This window comes from Cervus canadensis, chromosome 17 (genome assembly GCF_019320065.1).
Source record: "Cervus canadensis isolate Bull #8, Minnesota chromosome 17, ASM1932006v1, whole genome shotgun sequence".
Taxonomy (NCBI): Eukaryota; Metazoa; Chordata; class Mammalia; order Artiodactyla; family Cervidae; genus Cervus; species Cervus canadensis.
Window position 1 is genome coordinate 49,826,500 of NC_057402.1, and position 26,647 is coordinate 49,853,146.

The 26,647-nt window shown below is 41.9% G+C and overlaps 1 protein-coding gene across 2 annotated transcripts in view; it reads right to left on the reverse strand.

Moving 5' to 3' along the window:
• Window positions 1–22,975: 22,975 nt before the first annotated feature.
• The window catches only part of AGBL1 (AGBL carboxypeptidase 1), a 900,518-nt gene continuing 896,846 nt past the window's right edge, over window positions 22,976–26,647 (reverse strand). For both annotated transcript variants that reach the window (XM_043434375.1, XM_043434374.1), the window contains exon 24: window positions 22,976–25,681. In XM_043434375.1, coding sequence (XP_043290310.1) covers window positions 25,477–25,681 — 205 coding nt within the window. In that variant the 3' untranslated portion in view covers window positions 22,976–25,476. The remainder of the gene's footprint in view (window positions 25,682–26,647) is intronic.

Here is a 26,647-nt window from a genome sequence, read left to right on the forward strand (position 1 = left end):
GACATGAGGAGGGGGCTCAATAGTCAAAAGGATAGGATGCAGGTGTCTAGAAGGTAGGAAGCTTGAGGAGTCAGGAGAAAACTAGCTAGGTTCATTTTCATGCCCATAATGAAAAGAAGTCTTTTTCGGCTTGGAGGACCAATGCTACCCAGGTTACAGTGTAACTGTATTCTATGCCTTTTACATTTTAATGTAAAACCAATGTTTGTTCAATTTATAATTACATAAGCTTGGGAAATGTGGTGGGCGGTACCAAAGGAAGAACAGTCCAGAATGTTGAACTACATTTTATCCTTTTAACCACAATTTTTTTCAAACACGGTGTTTTTGAAGTATCTGTTAATGTAGGTAGGTTTGTCTATGAAGGCAGAAACCTTATTATCTCCTTCAATTTGTATCTGTGCCCAGCAAGGATCAACAACAACTATTAATCCTATTAAACATTTATTGTTAGCTACCTATGAGACACGCAGTATTTTAAGTACTGTATTAACTGGTTCCTGGGGCTGTAATCTTACCCACCGCACAATACTGACCTCATAACATATAGATAAAACATACTAGCACTCAACAAACACCTTTTCAGCTATGCATGACTTGAGGGAGAGCTTTCGGGGGGAGTTTGCTTTCTGGTTACTCCCTTTTCACCTATGTATGGCTTAACACGGAGGAACATGTAAGAGAAGAAAAATGATACAAGCACAACACCAGCAGGCTCATTCACTTTCCCCTCGGTGCATTTGGTGACTCACCCACTCTGGCCTATTGTCCTAAATGGATGACCTCCTAAAACTAACTTACTTATTCTTGGCCAATGATGATTTATTAGAATTTTTCTTGTTTTAACTGCCTTCTGGATTCTTAAAGAAAGAAAATAAAAAATAAATCATGTGCTATCTCCACTTTGCCACTGGTAACATGTGGTTAACAGCGCTCTCAGCCTGCAGACCCATTCTGCAAGTTTATCGGAATAGGCATCTTCTCAGAGAGGTGAATTCACTTCTTCCTCTCATTAGCTCACAGCACCTTTTGGTTACATTTCATATTTCTGAACTTGAAGCACACATTTGAAAAGACAATGGATGAAAACTATTCGGTTAAAAAGATGGAGCAAGAAAACAGTGCTCTCTGATGATTGAATTATTTTGTTTCTGTGACTGAGATTCATCATAAAATGTACAGATGAAGGACATTGGAAATGACCTGGCCCAACTTTCTGGACTTTTAGACCGAGAAACTTAGATAAAACCATAGAGCATGTTTTGACAGTTAAAACTGAGGTCTCCTGATATTCAAAACAGAATTCTTTCCAGTGTATTGATTCCTAGGGCAAGGGAGCCTATGTTTCGTGAATTGCATAAAATAAGAAGGATTACAATGAAACAGATTTAAGGAAAAAACCCAGGAGTGGGTGGAATCAGCTGCTCTTTAAAGAACCAGATATACAGTGCAGTGAAAGAAAACACAACTGCCTGGCTAGAACAACATGATTGAGGAAGGGCAACCTTTAAGGTCATGCTGAGAAACCAATTTGAAGGTCAGTTATGAGCAAGTCTGCAGAAAGTCTCAAACACCAGAATTAAAGGCAATGCTGTATTGTTGATGATTCTATTATTATTCATTCAATTGCATTCACAAATTATGCCTCAATATTTAGAAGATTGATTCAAACTTGGCCTTAAAAAAATCACCATGGAGACCATAGCTAACAATTTTGTTTCCACCAGGAAGCCTCTCATAGACAGTCAAGCCCAGAGCACTTAAATACTGGCTAAAAAAAAACCTTCCCATCTGAAAGAAAATCAGTCTGGATTCATGTAACTAGACTTAATGGAAGGAAATTTCTCCGAAAGGTTAATTTCTGCCTTCAGCAAAGCCTTCATAATGGGCCATTATATGGTAAACAGTGGAACAGAAGAATGGGGAGTGTGCATATTTGATGTCTTTGCAAAGCAATTTGGAGATAAAATACAACACAAAGGTCCAGTCCCTGAGAAGCAACCCTATCCTTGCCACATGAGGTGATCTATACGTGACCTAATTGATTGTTTTTCTCTAAAGACTTGTGATTTGATTTACTCTCAGGATTCTCTTTCCTAACAATTCTCTGGCCTCTACTCCCAAGCAAATCTACACAGCAAGAAGAAAAGGAATGCATTTCCATATACCCTTTGTACATAGGCCCAATTCACTGTCCAATCAACTCCCTGTCCACACAGTCATCCATTTCAGAACCTGAAAGATCTGGACTACTGACATTAATCAAATGATTTAGTAATGGCCCAAAGTCTCCTACCCACTGTTAAAGGTGTTGACAAAGCCTAAAGTTAATGGTCAGATCTGTTGTGGATGTAACACTGGGTTTAGACAATTGCTTAGTTGTTTATAAGCACAATAGGGAAATTCACAGGATGCATAAGCAATAGTGGATATAAAAGGGCTCTTAAAGGGAGTGTGTTGGAAGGAGTTTTGAACTAGGTCTTGGGAATCCTGGGTATGAGCCCTATTTCTTTCTAGCTTAGTGACCTCAGGATTCATCATCTTTCACTTCAGTTTCTTCATCAGTAAAGTGTACAAGCTAGATAAGACTCACTTTAAATTCCTTCCATCTTTATAGTTCTGCAATTTCACAGTTACATTCATTGTGTCCCTTAGAATGTCAAACACAGTCACAAATAGGCATTTAATAAACATTCCTAGATAGCATCACATATGATTTTTTTTTACTTGTATGTATTCCCCCAAACCATTCCATATTTTAAAGTACTCAGCTAAACACTCTGCAAATTGCACATTTCATTTCATTTATATATTTAGGCAACTATGATGCCTTCAGGGTTATGGTTATAAATGATGGTATTGACTTGTTTTAAGAAGCAAATAACTCCAGGAAAATGTGTCCCAATAGAATTCAAAGCATTTCCACCCAAAGTCCTCCTCCTCAACCACACACACACACACACACACACACACACACACACTCTTAATGTAAAATTTCAAAATGTCCAAAATTTTAAAAATTCATGTTAGTATGAGAGAATACAAGAAACCAACAACAACATCAGAAAACACTGTTAGTCATTTTGTTGGTGTATTTTTTCTATTAAAGTAATTAACACTTTTTTATGTGGATGCCTATAAAAATAATGTTGAATTATCATGGATAATTCCTCTGTTATCATTTTATTTCCTAGATTCCAAAATCCTAGAATGCAAACACCAGCTTGATGTCATAGCATGTGGATGTGTTCCTTTAAGATGCCAAAAATTACACTGTAATAATTGCTTATTTTTTGAAGATATTTATCTATAAGAGAAAATATTTTTTAAACAAAAGGATCAAACCAAACTGATTATTTCTAAGTAAACATCAGAGGCTGACCTTGCTTTTTGGCAATTATAAAATAAACGTATCTTTTAAAATAGCACACCCTATTCAATGTATCGCCTCTCAATGCTAATTGCTAACCTGACACTCTTCTTTCATTCATAAGCAGACCCCTTCTATTTATTTAAGTGTTAAGTATGTTGCTACATGCATCATCCCATCTGTTCAGAGTTGTCTGAACTGAAAGGCATGACAGAGTTTTTCTTTTCACTCTGGAAGGTTTTTCAGAGATTAAATTACTTGTCTGAAGTCACACTCTCAGCAATTAAACTGGAACAAGAAACTACATCTCCTAATTCACATCTCAGCAATATTTTCACTGTATTCGGCATGATAGAAAGGAGTGAGCCACACTGATTGTATTATTCTTTGTCATTTATTTGTGATCTTTTTATTAGATCTGAGGGCAAGATAAATACAAGTTTGATGGTATGGTTCCTTGTAAGCATAGTAGAAAAGTGAAAAGGATAATGCATAATAGATTGTTCAGATTCGAGAAAGCCAAATTACACATATACATACCTTTGCCTATCTGCTTACCGAAGTATTATTCAGCTAAAGGTTATATATTGGGGAATTGGGGAAAGGCATGTAGGTGGTCTCAAGGAAGAGGCATCTCGTGGTTTACAGAGTCCTGAGACAATGCTCTGTGTATCTGTGAATATGATATATAAGGCTTCAACTGAACACCAGAAATGAATATTAATGGCCATAAGTATGTATATTTTTAGAAGTTTGCCAGTTATATTTAAAGCTGAAACAATGGCTGTGTGGACACCTGAATTCCTTCAAAGAGCACCAAGCTGACTGGTAATACCAAGCAGTTCTTGGATTTTAGAAACTCCTGAGTGTTTAACTGGTTATCTGAAAGGGATTTCTGGACTCTTCTCTCATGTAATTTTGTGACTTTTTAGTCTGGGAATCTCATGTAAAATATAAGTAGAAAATGTAAGTTCATTTATTCCAGTAAAATACTCGATTGCCAGAAACTTTGTGGTTGAAAAAGTTTGCAATAGATGAGATAGAGAAGCACTTTCTAAATCATCAAAAGAAGCCTATAATTGGGCTTCCCTGGTGAATAAGAATCCAAGCTCCAGTGCAGGGGACATGGGTTTGATCCTTGGTCCAGGAAGATCCCATATGCCGCAGAACAACTAAGCCTGTACGCCTTAACTGCTGAGCCCCTGCCCGAGAGCCCGAGCTCCATGACAAGAGGAGCCACCACAATGAGACACTCATGGGCAGCAAGAAAGGGTAATCCCTGCTCACTACAACTAGAGAAAGCTGGCATGCAGCAATGAGGACCCAATGCAGCCAAAAATTTTAAAAAGGAGCCTATAATCCACATACGCAAACACACACATGGGGAAAAAAAAAAAGACTGAGCAATAGATCACACACACACTGATCTTTAAGACTTATACCTTCTTCCACGAATGTAAAGGCTCCACTACACAATACCACGTTCTGGAAAAACCAAAAGCAGTGGGTCAAGCCATTCTAGATTGAAATACCCGCTCCCCTCCGTGTTCACTGAATGATCTCAAGCAACTGGCTCAGCATCTCTGAGTCTCAAGGAAAACCAGAGTTATTGTCAAGATTGACACAGACTACAACTAGGTCAGAATTTTTTTTTTTTTTTTTTTACAATCAAGGCATCTCTTGGACCAGAAGCTCTCTCCTCCTCCTGTGTGAGCTGTATGCTTTCTCTATCTTTGGTTCTCTCTGTCTCTCTTCTCTACCTACATTTCCTCAGCATCACACTTTCTGCCAATACAGGGGCTCAACATCTTGACACCTTCAGTTTTCATACCATCCTTCTTGGGCTCAACTTGGCCTTGTAATTTTTCAGACTGCTGTTGCCTGAATAAATTCTCTCAATTCTCTTAGTTTAAATGGCCCATAAAGTGGTCTGATTGGCCTAGCTCATTTTTGAAAGGTTTATTTTTATTTCATAAGCTATAATTACATGAAATAAAAATATAAAGTTCTTAAATTTATAGATATATGTATGTGTGTGTGTGTGTGTGTGTGTGTGTGTTAGTCACTCGGTCATGTCTGACTCTTTGCGATCCCATGGACTGTAGCCAACCAGGCTCCTCTGTCTATGGAATTCTCCAGGAAAGAATACTGGAGTGGGTAGCCATTCCCTTCTCCAGGGGGTCTTCCTGACCCAGGGTTCAAACCTGGGTGTGCGCACATGCGCACACACACACACACCTGCTGCTTTTGAAGTATTTGTTCACCTTTGGCCTAATAATGTCAGTGGGAAGCCTCAAGTGAGGCTGTGCAATATTCAGTTAGATTTCTCTTTCCATCAGTGGCTTTGAGAGGAGTGATTGCCCCAGAGGTCTGTCATAGTCACATAGACACAATGACTGAAATTTCTAGTACACTGGAGCTTTGAAATGTTCTTATCAGTGACTGCTACTGATGATGATGATCAATCCTGGATTCTACTACTGACCTCTAATCTATGTATTATGTACCTCTCATCGATGCCTGCTGTCTAGATCTTAGTCTTAAAATAACTTTCTCTGCTGTTTGTAAATTCAGCTTCTGTAAGGCATAAGGAATAGAGATTCTTAGCTTATCTCAAACAATTTGTTAAAATGATATGCAACCAGGCTTCCTAGAGATGGAAACTTTGTTCAGGTCTTGATAATAGTTCAAAGAATGATGATGCAGAGACATTTTAGTGGCTGCCCCATGACTTACTATCCTTCAGACTACTGCTTCAGTGCTTTGGTAGTTCTTTACTTCAACTCCTATTGTTAGCACTGTTTTTATGTGTATCTCAAAGTAAACTCTTCAGCAAAGAAAAATCTGGTTAGCTTGGAAAGTCGCCATCAGGCAAAGGGCACTCTTGTTGGTATCGGCTAGAGCTTGTACACCAGCTCACTTCATGAGCCTAAGGACTGCCTATAAACAGGCTGTGTGGGGGTCAGGAGTTAAACCCATTGTATTCAGGACCATGATGTTACTGTACAAAAATAAAGCAATCTATATATTATTGAGACTCTTAGAAAGAGGTTGTGTACACGGTGGGTGCACTAAGATATTCAGAAGAGGTCATTATAACCGTCAAACATCTTGCTTGGCCTGAAAGTTTCAAAGACTAGACACGTTTCAAGGTTCAGAAATAGTTGTATTCATTTTGTCCAGAAAAAATATTTATATACTGAGGATAAAGTAAGAAGAAATAAGGTCATGGAGATGGAAGTTGGCAGGGCAGATCATAACTCATTCAACTAACTTCTGTAGGAGAAAGGAGATAGAGAAATACTTACAAACCTAGAGGAAACAAAAGGGGATAGATTAACAGAAAAGAAGCATGAGAAGAAAGTGAGGGCAGAGGAAACAGAAGAAAAGAAAAGTAGAAGGAAAAGAGGGGAGAAGAAGCAGATATTAGTGAGTGTTTCCTTCCTTTAGAGATTAGAGTCTTTCTGTTCTCCTTCGTCCCATGAAATCAAACTCTTTTCTCAAGAAAAGAAGAAAATCTCCCATCAGTGACAACAAGCCTGTCAGTACCGGTTTGGTGGAGAGCAGCTGAGCTTTGGTAAGAACAAGGCATGACATAGCATGAACATAAGTATAATGTAGCAAACATGCTCTGAGATAAAAGAAATAATATTGGTGTTGATGTAGAGAAAATATTTAGGTTTGATGTTAGAAAAAGTTCCTAACTATTAGCATTACAATACATTTTCTTAAAAGGACCAGATGTTCCTATGATCACCTGGTAAGTCTTATGATCACACATCATGTCTGTTAGGACAGTGGTTCTCAAAATGTGTTCCATGGACTAGCAGTATCATTATCACCTGGGAACTTGTTAGAAATACAAATCACTGGACCCCATCATATACCAACTGAATCAGAATCTCCAGAATTTGAGCTCAGCACTGTGTTTCAAGTCATTGAGGTGACTTTTAAGTGGCTAAAGTACGAGAGACACACAAGAAGGAAATGTTATGACTATTTTCATTATGCACTTGGTGAATGTCTGATGCTGAGAAGTGAAGTCAGGTATCCAGGGAACCTATGAACAACTGGACTCTGGTTTCTTGCCTCCCGCAGTTCCCCTCTCTTTGTCAGGCTTCTTCCCACTTCTGAACCCTAATAAGTTCCAGAGATATTATGCCTCTCTCTCTTTAACAGAGAACAAACCAGAAACCTGAAAATACCACCAGTCTGCTAAGCTCCCTTTCCACTCATTAGATTTTCTGGGATAATGATTAACAATGAATGGACACAGATCTTTTAAATAGAGGAGCTATTCAAAAGTAATATCACAAGGAACAGGTCTCTACTTCAAAGTAATATGCTAGCCACAAACCTAATCAAGAAGCTCTGGGCACTCTTGCAATAAAATTGAGGCTTGAAGCATTCTGCTAAGGTTTTACCCCTTTCTACCTTAAATGGGATTAAAAGTTTTCCATGTCCTTGCCAATGAAGATCATTCATTTTGCCATTGAAAAAGCAATGTCCTTTCAGGGAAATCTGTGGGCAGCATTGATCAGCTGATTTATCATGGTGCAAACATCGTGTGTATGTGTATGCACATGTTTGTGTGTACATGTTACACGTGAATAGGCATTCTGTCTAGGCAGACAGAATGATTTAATTTTCTAGATTTAATAATTTTCCAGATCTAAGCTAGAAATCCTGTGTCCCTGCTACAAATGTACAAATCGAATGCAAATCACCTGCAGTAACTGAAATACTCTTATGGAAAAATCTCTTTTGTATATGTAAATGTTATAAGTACTTTAGTGTGAAGTACCATCTGGGCTGATAACTCCAGGAAGGCATAATGACATTATAGCCTTGTTGGGGAAAGTAAAAGGTCTTTGTTCAATTCACATGGATTCAAATTTTGATTATGCCACTTAGTTACATGATGTAGGGCATGTTTTTGAACTTCTCTGAGTTTCCATGACCTGGTCTGTGCAATGAAGAAAGTAATAGTTAACCTTAAGTTTTATAGTGAGTATTTTTGTGAGATAATATTGATAAACAATTTGAAATTAGAGAATGGTAAATGATGAACGCTATGATAAAAAGACATGGCTTGGCTCTCGAGAATCAAATACTGTACTTGTAGAGAAATGACAGACACATGTGAAGCATCAAACCTCCATAAAAGAGATAAATGGCCAATCAGTGGAGCATGAAATGATATGGATAATTGTATAATAAATGGTTTAAGGGGTCATAGATGGAGGAACAGAGTGAACAGGAGTTATAGGAGAAGATATTCAGATGAGGGGCAATTTAAACTGGCCCTTGAAGGGAGGGAGGAGGAGCAAGACAAGGTGATAACACACAGGATAAACTTAGGAGATGGTTAATAGCCCACTTTGGCTGAAAAGCTGGCTCTGGGGCCATGTGTATTTGAAGATAAGCCTAGAAAGGCAGGCTGGAGTGGGCTAAGAAACTTCTGAATGTCAAGCTAATGCATCATATGGACAACTGAAGGAGACTGTCGTTTCAATCCATTTTAATCTGTCCTAAACCCACATAATTCAATAGATGTAGTTATCCCTTCTCCCTATTTATCATGTTTTCAAAGTTACCTTGTGTAAGAGGGAAGCAAGGGGCAGAAGATAAGTTGTGGGCACATCACCTCATGACTGATGTTGAGCTCGGATGGTCCTATGACTGTTCCTCACCCCTCAGGCCTGAAGCTTGTGGCTCCTTTCTGCTGCAATGTTCTGGGGAGGAATCCTTTTGCATTTTTTGTGTTTTTACTTTTCATATGCTTTGGGCACATTTCCCCAGTGAGATCAGAAAGGCTCTTTTTCACCCAGGTCTTTTATCATCGCTCTAATAATAAACTCGTTCATATTTCTTGGGCTTCTCTGGTGGGTCAGATGTAAATAAACTGTCTGCAACACAGGAGACCCAAGTTCAATCCCTGGGGGAAATGGCAATCTGCACCAATATTCTTGCCTAGAGAATTCCATGGACAGAGGAGCCTGGCAGGCTACAGTCTTCTCACCATTCCGAAATCAATCCTAAATCTCACCTCTTTACTCCAAACTTCAGTTTTCGCATTTATAATTCTTCTCACTGGTAATGATCCCCTAGAAGTTTTTATTCATTACCTCTTTTCCACACTAGCTTGTTTCATTATGAATATTTTATTTAGTTTTATATAATAAATAAAAATAACTAGATTCCCTTTTTGATCCTAGTAGATATTCTGTGTCACTTAGTGGCATAATTTATAGCATTTACATTTATAACTACAATTATTAAATGTTGTCGGTCTTGTTTCTGTTTAGTTTTTTTTTACTGTTTAATTTCTTGGTTTTGTTTTCTTGTTATGCCTCTTGTTATGTGAACTGAACACTTTTACTGTAGCTTTATTGGTGGATTTCCAATGTTAATACTATTACTTATGATATTAAGGCATTCCAAAATAAAATATTATTATTAAAATCAGCATTATTTTATATTTATTAAACTTTGTCCTTACTAAATTTCTGATTATAAGCTAATTTTATCTTTAAGGATTTATCTCATTTCCTAACTAACCAAAATACATAATCCAATCAATGGAATGTTGAAAACTATTGAAAACTATAAAATTAGCTCAATCCCTCCTTGTGACTGAGTATAGGTGCTTTCAAATAAGCCTATATGGAGACTTCATTGAAGAGCCTCTTGATGAAAGTGAAAGAAGAGAGTGAAAAAGTTGGCTTAAAGCTCAACATTCAGAAAACTAAGATCATGGCATCCAGTCCCATCACTTCATGGCAAGTAGATGGAGAAACAATGGAAACAGTGAAAGGCTTTATTGTTTTGGGCTCCAAAATCACTGCAGATGGTGACTTCAGCCATGAAATTAAAAGACACCTGCTCCTTGGAAGAAAAGTTATGACCAACCTAGACAGCATATTAAGAAGCAAAGACATTACTTTGCCAACAAAGTTCTGTCTAGTCAAAGTTATGGTTTTTCCAGTAGTCATGTATGGATGCAAGAGTTGGACCATAAAGAAAGGTGAGCACTGAATAATTGATGCTTTTGAACTGTGGTGTTGGAGAAAACTCTTGAGAGTCCTTTGGATTGCAGGAAGATCCAACCAGTCAATCCTAAAGGAAATCAGTCCTGAATATTCATGGAAAGGACTGATGTTGAAGCTGAAACTCCAATACTTTGGCCACCTGATGCGAAGAACTGACTCATTGGAAAAGACCCTGATGCTGGGAAAGATTGAGGGCAGGAGGAGAAGGGGACAATGGAGGATGAGATGGTTGGATGGCATCACTGACTCAATGGACATGAGTTTGAGTAAGCTCCAGGAGTTGGTCATAGACAGGGAAGCCTGGTATGCTTCAGTCCATGGGGGTCACAAAGCATCAGACACAACTGAGTGACTGAACTGAACTGGAGACTTCACTGCTGGTCCAACAGTTAAGACTCTGCACTTGCAATGCAGAGGGCACAGGTTTGATCCCTGGTCAGGGAACTAAGGATTTTGAGCTCAGGCAGTAAATAAATAGTCTGCCTGCAGTGCGGGAGACCCAGGTTCAATCCCTGGGCCAGGAAGATCCCCTGGAGAAGGAAACAGCAACCTACTCCAGTCTTCTTGTCTAGAAAATCCCATGGATAGAGGAGCCTGGCAGGCTACAGTCCAAGGGGTCGTAAAGAGTTGGACACAACTGAGAGACTTCACTTTCATATTCAGGGAACTAAGCTCCCACATGCCACATGGTGGGGCCAAAAAAACCCCAAATAAGCCTATGTGGAGTAAGCATTGGTTTATTAAGTTAATTTTCCATATAGACCTGAGCACTTGCACAGCACAGCCTTCAATTCAGGTGGGAAGGAGAGACCCAGGGACATGGGAGTGGAAGTCTATTTCATGGACATTCCATTGTGTCTCAAGTCCATCAGCAGACATTGCTGGATCCACTGCTCTTGATGGATACGTGGGGAGGGAACACTCTGAGAGTGGGAGAGGCAGCTGCTCTCTGCTTCTCCTTGGCCCCACTCTGAGCCCACTGGTACCTCTGACAGTGAGGCTACTTCCTGAGCTAGAGGTAATCCTGTTGCACCATCTTTGCCCTATTATATGGAATAAGGTGTCAGGACATCAATTACAAAGCACTGGAAGAGAAGTAGCTCCTCTTCCTTCTATTTATAAACTTCTTCCTCTTACCATGAAAACTCTGCTCTCTGCAGTGGCTACCAAATCAGTGTCCTTGAAGGCTCCATCCATCCTGTCCTTTTTAAAGATTATATTATTGCAGTTTAATTGCTTCACAGTATTGTGTTGGTTTCTGCTGTAGAACAAAGTGAATCAGTCACATGCACATATATATTCCCTCCGTCTTGAGCCTCCCTTGAACCATTTAAGAGTTTTTCCTTAGGAATTAATGTGCACTTGTGTGTGTGTGTGTGTGTGTGTGTGTGTGTGTGAACGTGGGGTAGGCAGCCAATCACTAACCATCTTAGGGTTTGAGTGTGGGCTTTAACTTTTAGGATCTTGATTTTTCTTGCCAAGTGTCTCTGGTCCTGCCATCCTATAGTCACTGCAGATGAGGAAAATGTCAACCAACTGACCAACAGAAATAAAAAGCATTCAAAAGAAGATCAGGAAGACTCTGGTCAAGTTTCTTTGTGGAAGAAACTTTGGCTTATACCAAACGACATGGAAATCCATGCCCAACAGAGGGAAGAGAAGATAAGAGGACAAAAAGTGTTTCTCCTATTGCCATTTGCTGAGTCACCTTGTTGAGGTGATTGGCTCCCTGAAAGCCCTGGTAAATAGAAGTTAAGTGAAATTGAGAGGCATGACAGTTTAAGATATGGAAATCAGAGACCCTGATCTAATAAACAAAATTAAGTATTTCTTAAAATGAGGCCATGGTTATGTGGTGCTCATAGGTCTCTGGGGCTTCCCAGGTGGCTCAGTGGTAAAGAATTCACCTGCCAGTGCAGGAGACACAGGAGACAAACGTTCAATTTCTGCTTTGGGAAGAGCCCCTGGAGGAGGAAATGACAACCCTCTACAGTATTCTTGCCTGGAAAATCTCATGGACAGAGGAGCCTGGTGGACTATGGCTCATAGTTTTGCAAAGAGCCAAACACAATTGAGCGATTGAGCACTACAGGTCTCTGAATAAAAGCTCATAATGAACCCTGAACCCTGTATTCCAGGGTGGCTGCAAAATAAACTCTAACAAAAAAAAATATAGTCACTGTGAATCCCTTACATTGTTCAGAACATTCATAGACATGGTAGAAACCTGAGTAACCATTTTCTGATTCACAGTAGACACTTTAAGGAAAATCCTGCTGATTGGCACCCCAACCTAATTTTGTTTGGATGGGACCATATCCATCCATGAATATGTCATTTACCTTTAAAAACATTTCTCTCAAGATTTCAGTGTGCTTCCTGTATTCCACACGCACATCACCACCCATCACCATCAACCCACTGAGAGATTCCTTCAGACGATCACACGGATTTTAACCTAGAACGATGGAAGGAAGATGGAGCAACAGGAAGGTTCATGCGTGTACTGAGAGAGAATAAGTCTTGAAGAAGTTTGAAAATAAGATGCTGAAAATGAATTTGAGGAAGAAAGCAAGAAGACAAGTTTGTCTCAAGATGATAAAAGAAAAGAGCCTCATGACGAGGAGAATCACTTACTTTATGGAGATTTTCTACCACAAAGACCATGGGCGGGAAGGGAACACACAGTTCACATCCAAACTTGGCCTCTACCCTGGGTACTTTGCACACACTCCTCGGACCTGGTGCCCTCATTCACAAAATAGAGATCATGATAGTTATTTACCTAGCAAGGAACTCATGAATAGTGAACACTCAACCTAAGAAATGGAGCGTGGAAAGGGACCATGGTCACTTGTTGTTGTTGTTGTTGTTTTTATGATCATTATTATCATCACCATTTTCATAGACAGAAAAAATGGCTGAAACTTCCAAGCTGGAGTATGGGAACTGTTATGCCCTAGAAACAAATCTTTGCAGATTTCCTGCTTCCACTGAATTCCCCTTGACAACCTCTACCCACAGTCTTTTTATCCAAAACAAGCAAACCTCATCTTCCATTTACTCAAAATATTGCTATTTGAGATGGTCTTCTTTTACTAAAGATTTAAGAGCATAGGTATAGTGTCCAATGAGACCCCACAGAACAAGAAATGAGTTAAAATCAAACATTCCTTGTCATTTTTTTTAAAATAAATCAGGATTTCTCACGACCTCCCTTTTCTCCATGGAGCTGAGCCTCTGCCCATGTTGGGAAGTCCTCTCCCTCCCTCTTCTTTCCTGCTAGAGCCCCAAATCTCTGTTTCTATATATGCACAGAGGAACAGCTCTTAGTCCTTTTACCCTCACAATGTTCACATTTGCATATATACCCAATTCATTGAGCCACCTCCTTTAAAAAAACAATGGAGTATAGCTGCTTTATAATGTTGTTAGTTTGTGCTGTCTGTATACATATATCCCTCCCTCTTGGACCTCCCCTGCCCCCATCCCACCCTCTGGGTCATCACAGGGCATTGAGATGATCAGCCTGTGCTATGCAGCATCTTCCCACTAGCTATCTGTTTTACACATGGTTCTGTATATATGTCAATGCTAGACACCCCTTCCCCCACTGTGTCCCACTATCCATTCTCTACACCTGCATCTCTATTTCTGCCCTGCAAATAGGTTCATCTGTACCATCTTTCTAGATTCCATACATATGCATTGATATACGATACTTTTTTCTCTTTCTGACTTACCTCACCTTCTATGATGGACTCTAGGTCCATCCGCATCACTATAAATGACCCAATTTCATTCCTTTTTATGGCTGAGTAATATGAAGCCGCTTCCCTTGATATAAATTCCCTCTGCTCTGGATCTCTACCCTTAGCATCTGTGAGAACTAGAAGCAGCCAGATAAAGTGAGCAGAGGTAGTTTTCATGTGCTGACTTGTGCTGTTGTTATCCAGAGACTCCTGTCTTCTTGTATGTGGTATGAATGCGCCTATCCCAGAGGCTGAAAAGTGAGATGTACTTAATAACTAGTAGCATCTTTTCCCTACCTAGCCTCCTTGCACACATCTCACCCTGAATCACCCGATTGGAAAGCCGTTTCATTTGAAATCCAGAGTGCGTGCAAAGAGGAAGCAGAGTCCCAAAGCTGAGAGACAAGGTCAATGAGGGCAGCTGGCCCTGGCCCACGCAGAGGTCCAGGGACAGCAAGGGCACTGTTAAAAAGCTCTCTCTCTGAACAGCCAACAAAGAATCAGGGACGAGTGGGCGGATCGAGTGTGGCAGAGAGGAAATGAGCCTGAGAAGGGGGTCACACCTCTGCTCCACGGCCTGCCTCCTCTCCCAGGTGGCATCACACCCCCGTTCTCAAGCGCACTGGCACCTCCGGAGCCTCCCGCAGCCCCATCCTCGCGGAAGAGAATGCATGAGACTCTTCCCCACGCTGCCCCCCAGTTTGCTGACTCAATTCATCCCCCACCACTTTTAGGTCTTCCTGTTTATGTTGTCACTTGGTTTCATTATTTATTTTTAGCCCTGATTTCGGAAGCTTTTATTCTGCTGGGCTTTGGCAGGGTATCAACAGCATCATTCTGGGCTCTGAAAAGCTCATTGTACAAGCCTGGCCTCAGGCCCTCCGGGGACAGAGCGCTAGTGTGGGCCACCTCACGCCGCCTCTTCATCCTCCTGGCCGGTCCAGGGGGTGCTGGCGTTCCCCACAGGCCAGCCAGCACAGTGGCAACTAATAGGAGAAAGAGACATGACCTTAGATTTCACCTGGCCCAGCCCTCACTCTCCAATGGAGAAACGGAGACCCAGAGATCCGAATCATGAGCCCCAAGGTTATCCCTGAAAGTGATAGAGTCAGACCCCAAACTGTGGGCTCTTTGCAGTTTCCTGCTCTGTCCCATACACTAGGCAACAATTTACGGAACAGAATCAGTGGTTCCTAAGTGATAGGCACAACCAGCATGCTGTCTCCATTTTATATATATATATATATATATATGTCTCCATGTGAATATGAATAATATATGGAAGTATATTTTTTTCTGGACTCTGAATGCACTTACATTCAAGAAAAACAAAAAGCTAGAACATCAGTAGGAGTTCCTCTCATGGTATCCACATGCCCTTCTATTTGTTATTGTTTTGCTTTAAGAAATACAATGCTTTAAGAAATACAAAAACATTTTTTTTGCTGCAAGCCGGGAGCAGTAAGCTGGTATGGCTTGCCTCCTCAGACGGCCTGCGTTAGCAATGAAGAAGGGACACGCTTCAGTTCCCAGGACAATGGTCTCTTTGACTGGGAATATACCAAAGCAGAATTACAAGTGTGCAAGAATAAACAAGGCTGGAGTCAATCTAAAGTTGTCTTACACTCTGTTTTATTAAACTCAATGCATTTCCGTTCCTATGTGCAGCGCCTAGGTTTGCTTAATTATAGATACCCAGGGTGAATGCTAATGGACGCAGAGGACAGTCCTCGATTGGAAACCAAGGCCCTTTTCTGACCTCTACAGGCCATTTGGAGGAAAAAAAGGAAGCTGCATCTGGAAAATTACAGAGCAAGAGGCCCCACAGACCAGGGTCTGAGGGAGATTTTTCCTGGATGCTTCACTAATGCTGCTCTGAGTTGGCTGGACACATGTGTGTCCTACTTTCTTGCAAACTCTGCTATCCATGTCTAATAGGTTACTGAGGCAACGGGTAGGAGGTCATTCTCGTGAGACATGCAGGTGGAGACGGAGAGCTTGATCATTCAATGTGTATGTATTTATTCTTTGAGCACCATGCTAGGCCCTCAGGACACTGCAATGAACAAAATAATTTCTGTCCTCCAAAAAGGTACAGTCTGGTGAGGGGAACAGAAAAGTCCCTGGGCAAAATCTTGCAACAAAAGCTATGCCAGGGTTCCAACAAGGTGCTATGAGAACTCAGAATCAGATCATGGGAGACTACCTGGACGAGAATAGAACTGAAGCACACAGTAAATGAAATCTGGCACAAAAGAGGAAGCAGAGAGAATAAAAGGGTAGAGTTCTGGAAACCGAAAGTGACTTTTAGGACCTCCGTATGGGTTTGTGTTAAGAGTAGAGACCAGGCAGTTAGCCAGTGGCTGGATCAAGAAGGACTCCAGGGGCTTCCCTGGTGGTCCAGTGGTTAAGACTTCACCTTCCAATGCAGGGGATACAGGTTTGAACCCTGGTCAGGGAGCTAAGTTCACAAATGCCTTGTGGCCCAAAACTTAACACACAAAACAGAAGCAGTACTGTAACAAATTCAACAAAGGCTTTACAAATGGTCCACATCAAAAAAAATCTTTTAAAAAAGAGACAGGCTTAAATGCCAAGTCACATTAGCATGTTAACCTTAGGACAATGGGAGACTGAAAGATTGTAAGCGGCAGAAATAGAAACAGATTTTCCTTCTAAATGTCCTGCCTATATGTGAATAAAGGGCTGGAGAGGAGGCAAAGTCAGATATGAGGACAGCAGTGAGGAAACCATTGCTGAAATCCAGGTGAGGAATGGACCAAGGAGAAAGAGAAGCAAATTATAAGCAGAGCTGACAGGAGGCTTGAATTCTTCCACTGAATGACGCAGTAAGAGCCTGACTTGGTCAGACATTGGGCCATACGTCAGGCACACATAGATTCCCATTGAGATGGTCAAGTTCAAGAACCAGGATATAGAGACTTTGCTGGGAGAAGTCTCTGACATTGAACTTGTTCAGTTTGAGGTTAAAGTAGAGACTATACAGGGATGTCCTGGAGGAGGAAATGCCAAGCCACTCCAATATTTTTGCCTGGGAAATCCCATGGACAGAGGAGTCTGGTGAGCTACAGTCCATGGGGTAACAAAGAGTCAGACATGACTTAGCAACTGAGCATGCACACATCTAGTGATGTCTGGTATGAGTTGTTTGTATTTGAGTCAAATATTGAAACCAACACTAATATATCTTCCTAATGACAGAGGAAGATGGCTCTCTCCATCGTCCCTAAGAGGCCTTTAGGGTTCTTGGAAGAGGCACTCTTCCTTGGAGTGCAGGCTCTGGGTTAAAATCATCATTCTGCTACTTAATAGCTGAGTAATCTTAGGTGCACAATCTTGGAAGCAAGGAGATCAAACAAGTCAATCCAAAAGGAAATCAACCTTGGATATTCATTGGAAGTACCGATGCCAAAGCTGAAGCTCCAATACTTTGGCCACCTAATGCCAAGAGGTGACTCGTTGGAAAATTCTCTGATCCTGGGAAAGACTGAAGGCAGGAGGAGAAGGGGACAACAGAGGATGAGATGGTAGGATGGCATCACCAGCTCAATAGACATGAGTTTCAACAAACTCCATGAAATGGTGAAGGACAGGGAAGCCTGGAGTGCTGCAGTCCATGGGGTCACAAAGAGTCGGACATGGCTGAGTGACTGAAAACAACAAATCTTCTGCAAGTCCTGACCATTTTGCTCCAACATCATCACCTATGGACTGAGCATAGAAAGAGGGTTTATCTCATAGGGTTAGGTTGAGTGGCTTAAACATGATAACAAATGCTATGGACTCAGACTACTGTATGTGAGAAGTATTCACATCCATCCCATTTTGGCAGCATCTGTTGGTTGTTATGTACTCTTACTGCCCAACCCTCTACGAAAGTAAAAAGGATCATGGGTTGGAAAGTCAGACTTCTCTGGGGGTTGATCCCAGTTCCATCACTCAGTAAAAGTGTCCTTCTGTATAGAGCTTCCCTGGTGGCTCAGAGGGTAAAGAGTCTGCTTGCAATGCAGGAAACCTGGGTTCGATTCCTGGGTCAGGAAGATCCCCTGGAAAAGGAAAAAGCAACCCACTCCAGTACCCTTGCCTGGAAAATCCCATGGATGGAGAAGCCTGGTAGGCTACAATCCACAGGGTCGCAAAGAGTCAGACACGACTGAGTGACTTCACTTTCTACTTTCTTTCTGTATAAGGATAAACCTCTTTTTGATAATGGCATCAGTAATGCCCCCTTATCATGTACAGTGGTCATGAGAATTTAAATGAGTGACGATGAGCAGAGTAGGAACACAGGAAGGCTTTCCCTCCCCTGATACCTTCTAAAATAACTTCCTCTTCAGAATGAAATGTGTGTGTAGGGGGTTCTGGTTGATATTCTATCCAACATCATCCATTCATTGAACCCCCACACCCTCAAGGTCACACTGCTGGCCTCTGTGATCCCTCACTCTGCCCCACGGCCAGTCCAGAATGGACCTCAGGGTCCCTCTGGCCCTGACCTCCAAAGTCAAGCCCACATTCAGACACCTCAACTGAACTGCTTCGAAGAATGGTGCTTAATGCTGATTATTTTGTCAGAGGGATGCTCATGATACATGTCTGCTCTTAAGAAAGCATTTTAACCCTGTAAGGCCCTACAAAAGATTATAAAAGATCCTTCAAAGCTCCTCATCAGAACAACCAGTTTTGCTCCATGCATTTTAATAGTTCATTGCTCTGCTCTGCTTGGCTACTTGTCATAAGAGGCAATGTGATTAAATCGGTAATTTTCTCACAACCATGCATTCTCTTCCAAAGAGAAACGGATCTTTTTCTTCACGACCTGAACAGGCTCAAAATATACACAGACAAGAAGACCAGCCTATGTCATATGCTGATGAGACAGCCTCCCATCCTACTCCCAGTTCTATGTGATAGAATAGCGTAAAATCATCATTTAGCTACTCCCTGCCTTTAGAAACAGGAACATGATGATAAACCTTTCCTCACTTGCTTTGTTTTCTTTCCAAAAATGTTGAACCTGTATATTGTGTGTGTGTGTGAGGGAATCAGGATCAATTTCAGCTCTCTTGTGTTGGAACATGTGTAACCTATAATTTTAAGCTATATACAGTTGAAACTTTTTTATTATTAGGTGCATAATGGTTGCAATATGATCCATTTTTATCTAAAAATTTCCTTTAAGCAGTTCCTTTTTTTTTTTTTTTTCTAAACAGCACTTTTTATCAAGAATCAGCTGGGCACGTGGCACGCATGGAACTGAACTACAGCACAAACAAGACATCTGTTACGAAGACAGCAGCAGACTCCAAACCTCATGGATTATTTCTGCCCAAAAAGGCCTGCATGGTTACTACCCAGGCTACACCATCCTGTGTCTTTCCAAGACCAGAGCCTTTAGAGGGCAGGGGTGGTTTGTACCAACAGGGCCAAATGAATCCATCACTCCGATGAGGGCGCAAGTGTTCAGGTCCACCATGCAGGTCTCTTTTCTGAGTCCCTAGCAAGGATGACTCGTGTCAGGCATTTATTTCATGGAAACTTCTTATTTTGGTGGAGGGTAGAGGCTCCCCTCAGACTATGAAATTGACTCTACAGCTCCCTTACTCAGGGTGGGTCATGGAAGCCATGAATGAGAACGCCTCCCCTTCGGGGGTAATGTGACCTTACTTACTTTGGCAAGGCTCAATGCAAGCTTTCACTCAAGGACCAGGTTATGTTCAAAGGTTCTCTGTGGCTCTGAATCCCTTTATTGGAAACCCAGGAGAAACTAGAGCCAGTGGATGAGATTGAAAGAAGCGCCCAGGCAGCCAAGTTGGCACAACGTACCTGGAGTCATGTACCAGTTCTCGACAAAGTGAGCCTGTGTGTTCAGAGTACCTTGATGATTACTGCAGCAGGAGACTCTCAGAGATTCTGCACCCCTGTTCTCACTGCTGTATCTAAATATTTGCATAATCTAGGCAAGGACAAGGCCACCCTGCTCCTTGGGAATTTAGCCTCACACGGGGAACAGTCTTCCATGGCAACCAACGGCTTGAGAGGCTGGGCTATACTTGGGCGAGATGTCAACTGTAATGAAACCAATTTCCCTTCCTATAACACACACTCTAATTTGAGAAGGGAAATGGAAGAACTTAAGGGAAATTTATGGAATTTCATTGAGACGTTGGATGTCCAGGTTTGAGGCCAGGGGGAAGATACATTTTTGAGAAACTTTAATATTTCAGGTACAAGGAGACTGAGAAATAATAGGTAGGTCCATGCACATTAGAGTTCTCTATTCGTTGGTCAGTGGGGATGGAGCTGTAAAAAACACATAAATAAAGCTGTAAATGGCAAGCAGGCTATAATAGGAATGTATAAATGGTACATTAGGGGCCCAGAAGAGAAATTATATAACTTGACTTGGGGTGATTAGGAAAGGTTTTATGTAAGAAAAATGATATTTGAATCAGGTCTTGCTACCCCAAATGAGGTAAAGGGTGAAGCTTCTCAGAGACAGAATGAAAATGTGAGCAGTTTTAAAAAAATCATGAAGAGCATTTTGGTAGCCCAGGTGGCCCTAGTGGTAAAGAATCCACCTGCAATCCACTGGTAAAGAATCCACAGGAGCAAGAGACCTGAGTTCAATCCCTGGATCCGGGAGATTCCCCAGAGGAGGAAGTAGCCACCCACTCCACTAATCTTGGTTGGAAAATCCCATGGACAGAGGAGCCTGGCGGGCTACAGACTGTGGGGTCAACTGTTGGACACTACTAAGTGACTGAGGTCACAGAGCATAGGGACCCAAGAAGTGGTGTGTGTGTGTGTGTGTGTGCGTGTATTCATGTGCACGTTCATGCGTAGGCACCAAAATGGTGGAATAAAATGAGGTGTTGTGATCCATGGAAAACTGAAGAGAGTGGACATGGGTAGAACTTGAATCTAGAAAGAAGCTAAAAAGTCTCCCGCATGGGGAAGTGTCATGAAGAGACCGCAGATTCCACCCTTAGGAGATCGTGGACGTGTGATCCTCAGGGGATCGCGAGAAGCCTTGTCCTTCTCTACACATGATGATTGTCCTGGGGGTGAAAAAGGTCCCCACCCCATCCCAGCCCTGCCATGCGGAGCCCCAGACGACAGTGGCACAGCGCAGCCACGTATGTGGCCTGGACCCCACTTCACCTCTCCAGACACACATCTTTGCACAATCTGAACCACATGTGCTTCCCATTAGCACTTACAATTCCCTGGAATTCCTGAATAATCACAGTTGGCTCCAAATTCGGTAGAACACTTTTCAGGACAATTGGCTATTGTGGTTTGGCCAGCAAGAGACACATCTGGCTGAACTGGAAGATCCACAGGTGACCTGTGATGAGCCTCCCGGCCCCTCACTCTGCTCCCAAACTGAACATCAGTGAAGTGTAACACACAGCAGCCTCCTGTCCTAGTGGGAAGGGAAGGAAGTCTGCTCTCCCTGACTCTCCTGCTCCCTCCATGCTAACTTCTTCCCAGTGGACCTGAGTCTGGGTTCAGGGGCTCAGGACTCCCACCTGGGTCCCCAAGCTCACTTGGTGTAGCTTGACTTCCTCTACTTTCTTTCCTGATGTACTTCTGGATTCTAGGAGTTCTTTCTTTCCAATGGGACATCTTATAGATCCCAGTATTCAACATGGCTCCAACTGCATTTCTTGTCTCACACCTTATCCCAAACCTGTGAAGCACTATTTGCTCAGTCGTGTCCGACTCTTTGAGACCCCATGGACTATAGCCAACCAGGCTCCTCTGTCCGTGAGATTCTCCAGGCAAGAATACTGGAGTGGGTTGCCCTTCCCTTCTCTGGGGCTCTTCCCAACCCAGGGATCAAACCTGAGTCTCCTGCACTGCAGGTGGATTCTTCACCGTCTGAGCCACCAGGGAAGCCCTGCTGCTCTAATGATATGCCAAGGGTGCTCCTGGGACCACGGAACAACCAGCATAGCAAGGGTGCAGATCAATCAGTCATAAACACACAGTATAGCAGGAATGATACGCACATGCCAACAGCAGTTCTGGTCAAACTTCTGCTGAAGATCTTTGTCTCCACTCAGCATGTTCAGAATAAAGACCAACCTTTCCATCAAGGCAGGATAAGTGCTGATCTGATAGATGTCTAGTTTGTCAGTTTCATCTCCTGTCTTTCCCCTCCTTTCCCTACATACAAGCATATCTTTTGCAGCAGTCGCACTGAACATTTTATTCCAACTCTCACCCCACCACAGGGCCTTTGCACAAATTCTTCCCACTTCTTAAGATGTCTTTCCTCCTCTTTCTAACCAGGAAACTCTTACATATCCTTCCAAAATCACCTAAACTGTCATCTTTTGGAGTAGACTTTGCCCACCACTACTGCCGTCATTGGATGTGGTGTTTCTGTATCATCCTCTGCAGCCCATAATGCTGCTGTATTGCAACAAAATGTTTATTGTCCATCTTTGTCCCTGAACTTTGAGCAACTTCAGGACACAGTGAGTCTTTTTTTCTCTGCAGCTTTGGAGCCTAATGAAGAGCATGATAGGCTTCCCAGGTGGCTCAAGTGGTATAGAATCTGCCTGACAATGCAGAAGACGTGGGTTTGATCCCTGGATCAGGAAGACCCCTTGGAGAAGGAAATGAGAAGCCACTCCAGTATTCTTGGCTGAGAAATCCCATGGACAGAGGAGCCTGCTGGGCAAGAGTCCCGTGTGGTCCCAGGGAGCTGGACGTGACTTAACAACTGAGTACACACAAAACAAGCATGACACATAGCAGGTGCTTAATATATATTTGTTACAAGAGATGGATCAATAAACAGTCCATATTCTTGGCTTTACCTGAGCACATCACATAGAAATTCACCTGCCCTAGGCACATTCTCAAAAGCATGCTAAATAAACAATTTTGAGCTGAGATGCAAATTGATGATGTGTTAGGATTATTTCCATTCCTCTCACCATTTACATATTCAACAATGTTATCTTCTTGACCCTCAGAGCAATGAAAAAACAAACAAAAAAATAGAAAGAAACAAAAGCATTATGCCATCCTCTATTTAAGAGTGGGAACACTGAATATGGGAGAAGTTAAGAGATACTTTCAACTTGGATTTGAATTCAATGTCTTTGTTAGTTCCCTCAAACTTCTCGTGTGTGTTACAGAAATCTGAATGCCTTAATATAAAGAATGAATTATGATTCCTGAATGATGGCAAAGAAATTTGAAAAAGAGTCAGAAAATAAGGGACTATTTATAGTAATAATAATAATGTAATAATAATATCTATTTCCTAAATCACAGCACACATAACTTTGTCACATTCATTGGGGATAAATTACAGCAAAATGTTTTTTTTTTTTTTTTTCCCCTGTGGCTTTCTGCTGTTCTAGACGTGTGGACTGTCAGTTTTCTCCGAAAGTATTCTGTTTCCAAAACCTCTTAGCAGTGGTAGGTATACTAGGAAAAGTTTCTTTGGCATGTTTTTGATCCTCAGTATGCATTGTTTTCACTTCAAATTAAATTTCCAATTTTTAACCTTGCCTGCCTCAAATAAAGACTGCATTTTCCAAACTCCCTTTCAGCTATTTCTGTTCCTAGGACAACTTTCTGGATGGTGAGGTTAAGCAGAAGTAGTATGCATAGTTTTGGAAATATGAAGAACATGATATCCTATTTCTGTCCTTCCTAATGCTGACTGGGACCGAGATGCAAAGCATGATGCTTCAGCAGCTATCTGAGACCAAGAGGAGAAGCAATACGCAATGTGGGCTAGAAAGCTGCTGAATCTGAGTACCTGGCCCCAGGCACTCAGGATACTTGCTCTGGTCTGCCTATACCTGGAATTCCACATGACAGACAAATGGACTTCCATGTTACAAAAGCTACTACTGCTGCTTTGGATTTTCCATCTCTTGCAGCCAAACCTAATTATCACGAAATGCGTACGGCATCTGGACAAACATACATTTGCTCTAACATATTATCTCCACTTTATCTTCCCTTTTAATCTGCCTTCCCAGCCTCTTCTCATCCTTTACGCTTTAGCCCTATATATCACATCGTTTCTATTTTCAAACTGTTCCCATCTGTCTGTTGCAGGGCCTTGCTGCATTTTCACTTGCCCTAAGCTACGCCAGCCTCCTAGGCTCTGCTCTGACAGAAACTCCTGCCCTGAGCCCCTTCAGGAAGAGAGAGTATTTCCCAACCAAGTGACTCCATAGACTGTTTTGCTAACTGAGAATAAATACTTCCATAGCATGTTCTGCCTGTGTTATGGTGGAAAATAAACCAACATTATTGTTTATGATGTGCCAAACTCTGTACTTTTACATATGATTTCATTTTATCTTCACAATAACTCTGTAATATAGACACGCTCATCTCCATTGAACTGAAGTTTAGGGAGATTTGATTACTTGCCTCGGTTCTCATAACAAGCAACTGCCAGATATGGGATATGAGCCACATCTATCTGAGTCTGAAATGAATGAAGTGTCCACTGTGCCTTGCTGCCTCCTAGGATGATGGTAAGCAGCCTGAATTTCATAGGCTTTTCAAATTTGTAAAGACTTTGGTCATGTCTTAATCGCTATTATGCCCCTTCCAATAGGAAATCTCCTGGCCTTTACTAGATCTGCAAAGTAGATACTATTAAAACAGACCAAGAAAAAAAAGAAAACCAGACCAAGGGTGATTACTCAGTTGTACAGTCTTCCATGTTCAATCACCCAGCAAGGGAAGACCCTGCCAGGACCCTCAGAGTCTCAAGGGGACTCCTGCCCTGGGTTGAGGAGCTCAGATGCTATAATAGGAAGATAGTGGGAGGCGATAACCCTCATATAGAGAACAATGTGAACAATCACCTGGAATTTTGGTTGAGAAGACACGAAGAAAGTTGAACTCCTACTACTTCTAGCCCATTCTGGTTTCAAGCAGGGATGAAAAAGCTCAGAACAGCCTTTAGAGGACCCACAGAAATCTTGAGAGTCTCCCATTCTAGCATAATGACAGCATACATCTCGCCATCTAACTACTGGGTGGGCCAAAACATTTGTTCAGGTCTTTCCATAACATCCAAATGAATGTTTTGACCAACCCAATGTGTAAAATGCTGTATTAAGAGGTAGCCAGCCTTAGTGCATAGTGAAACTAGAACAAAATCTGGATGTAGGGATGTTGACCTCAGTTGGGCTCTCTGTGCTGACTATGTGTGTCTGATGGCAAAGCAGAAGCGTGGCAGCTAATCCAGTGGTCAGAGGCACAGAACTTGCAATGAACCTCAGGGTTACGGGATGGTGTTTCTTCCCTGCCCTGTCCCCTCCTCTTCTTCCTCTCCTTCATCCTTGTGGAAAGCGCACTCTTGGATCTGCCGGTCCAGCTCTGAGAAGCTCCCTTCCTGATCCGAGCTGATGTCGGTACCGTAGTCAATCTCCTCCAGGCAGGGAGGCTCGTCATCCAGTTCTGAAGCGATGCTGCTGTTGCTGCTGCCTCTGCCGCGAGTTCCCAGAACACGTGGAGAAGAAAGGAAGGAGAGGAAAGAAGGGAAGGAAAATGGAGGAAAAAAAGAGGGTAAGGGGAATAGAAATGGAGGTGGAGAGGAAGGAGGGGAAGACGAAAAGAGAAGTTACCCAAAGAAAAGAGCATTTATAATTGGTTGGAAAAGAGGGGTGGGGATTATCTTCACTGAGTTCCAATCTCAAGAGCCCCCTGCTCCTTTCAACGTGTTGCATATAGCACACTGTGTTCTCAGCCACTACCTTGCAACAGGGGAAGAAAATCTGTAAAATCTACGGGCTCTCTTCTTCGTTAGCTAGCGGAGTCTGCATGTCTAAGTCCAATCAGAAGATTTCCAATCACGAGTTAGGGATGACCTCATCTATTTAACATCGTCAGGGTCCTTGAGGCTCAAAGAGAAAAATCAGAGGTGGCTGTCATTGACTCTCTGTGAATGTCATGTCAGTTATGCCCAGGAAAGAGTGGCACTGGAATTCTGATAGGTGGGATGCAAAAATCTTTAATGTTTCCCACTATAATGAACAGCACTATAAGTCATATTACACAACTAGCCCTTCATCATGGTGGATGCCTGATTGAAATTAAAAAAAAAGTTAATCCAGGTGGACATTAAAGGAGAGAATAAGTGGAGAAATATCACTCTCTTTCCACTATGTTTGAACTCCCTCATCACCTCCCAGATCTCCCTCCAGTTTATTCACAAGCGCACGATCACAGATACTGACCAACAGGACACAGAAGGGAGCGATGGAGTGAACAAACCTGGACCACATTTTATGAGCAGGAGAAATTTCCTCCCAAGGAACTGTATTATCGTCCTCATTTGCATGAGGTACCTTCTTTCCTGAAGACTTCTTAATCACTCTCTACTTAGGATTTAACCAATTAGGATTAGCAGCAGGCTGGGTTTCCGCTCTGTGATTTATAGAAGGCGAGCTCTT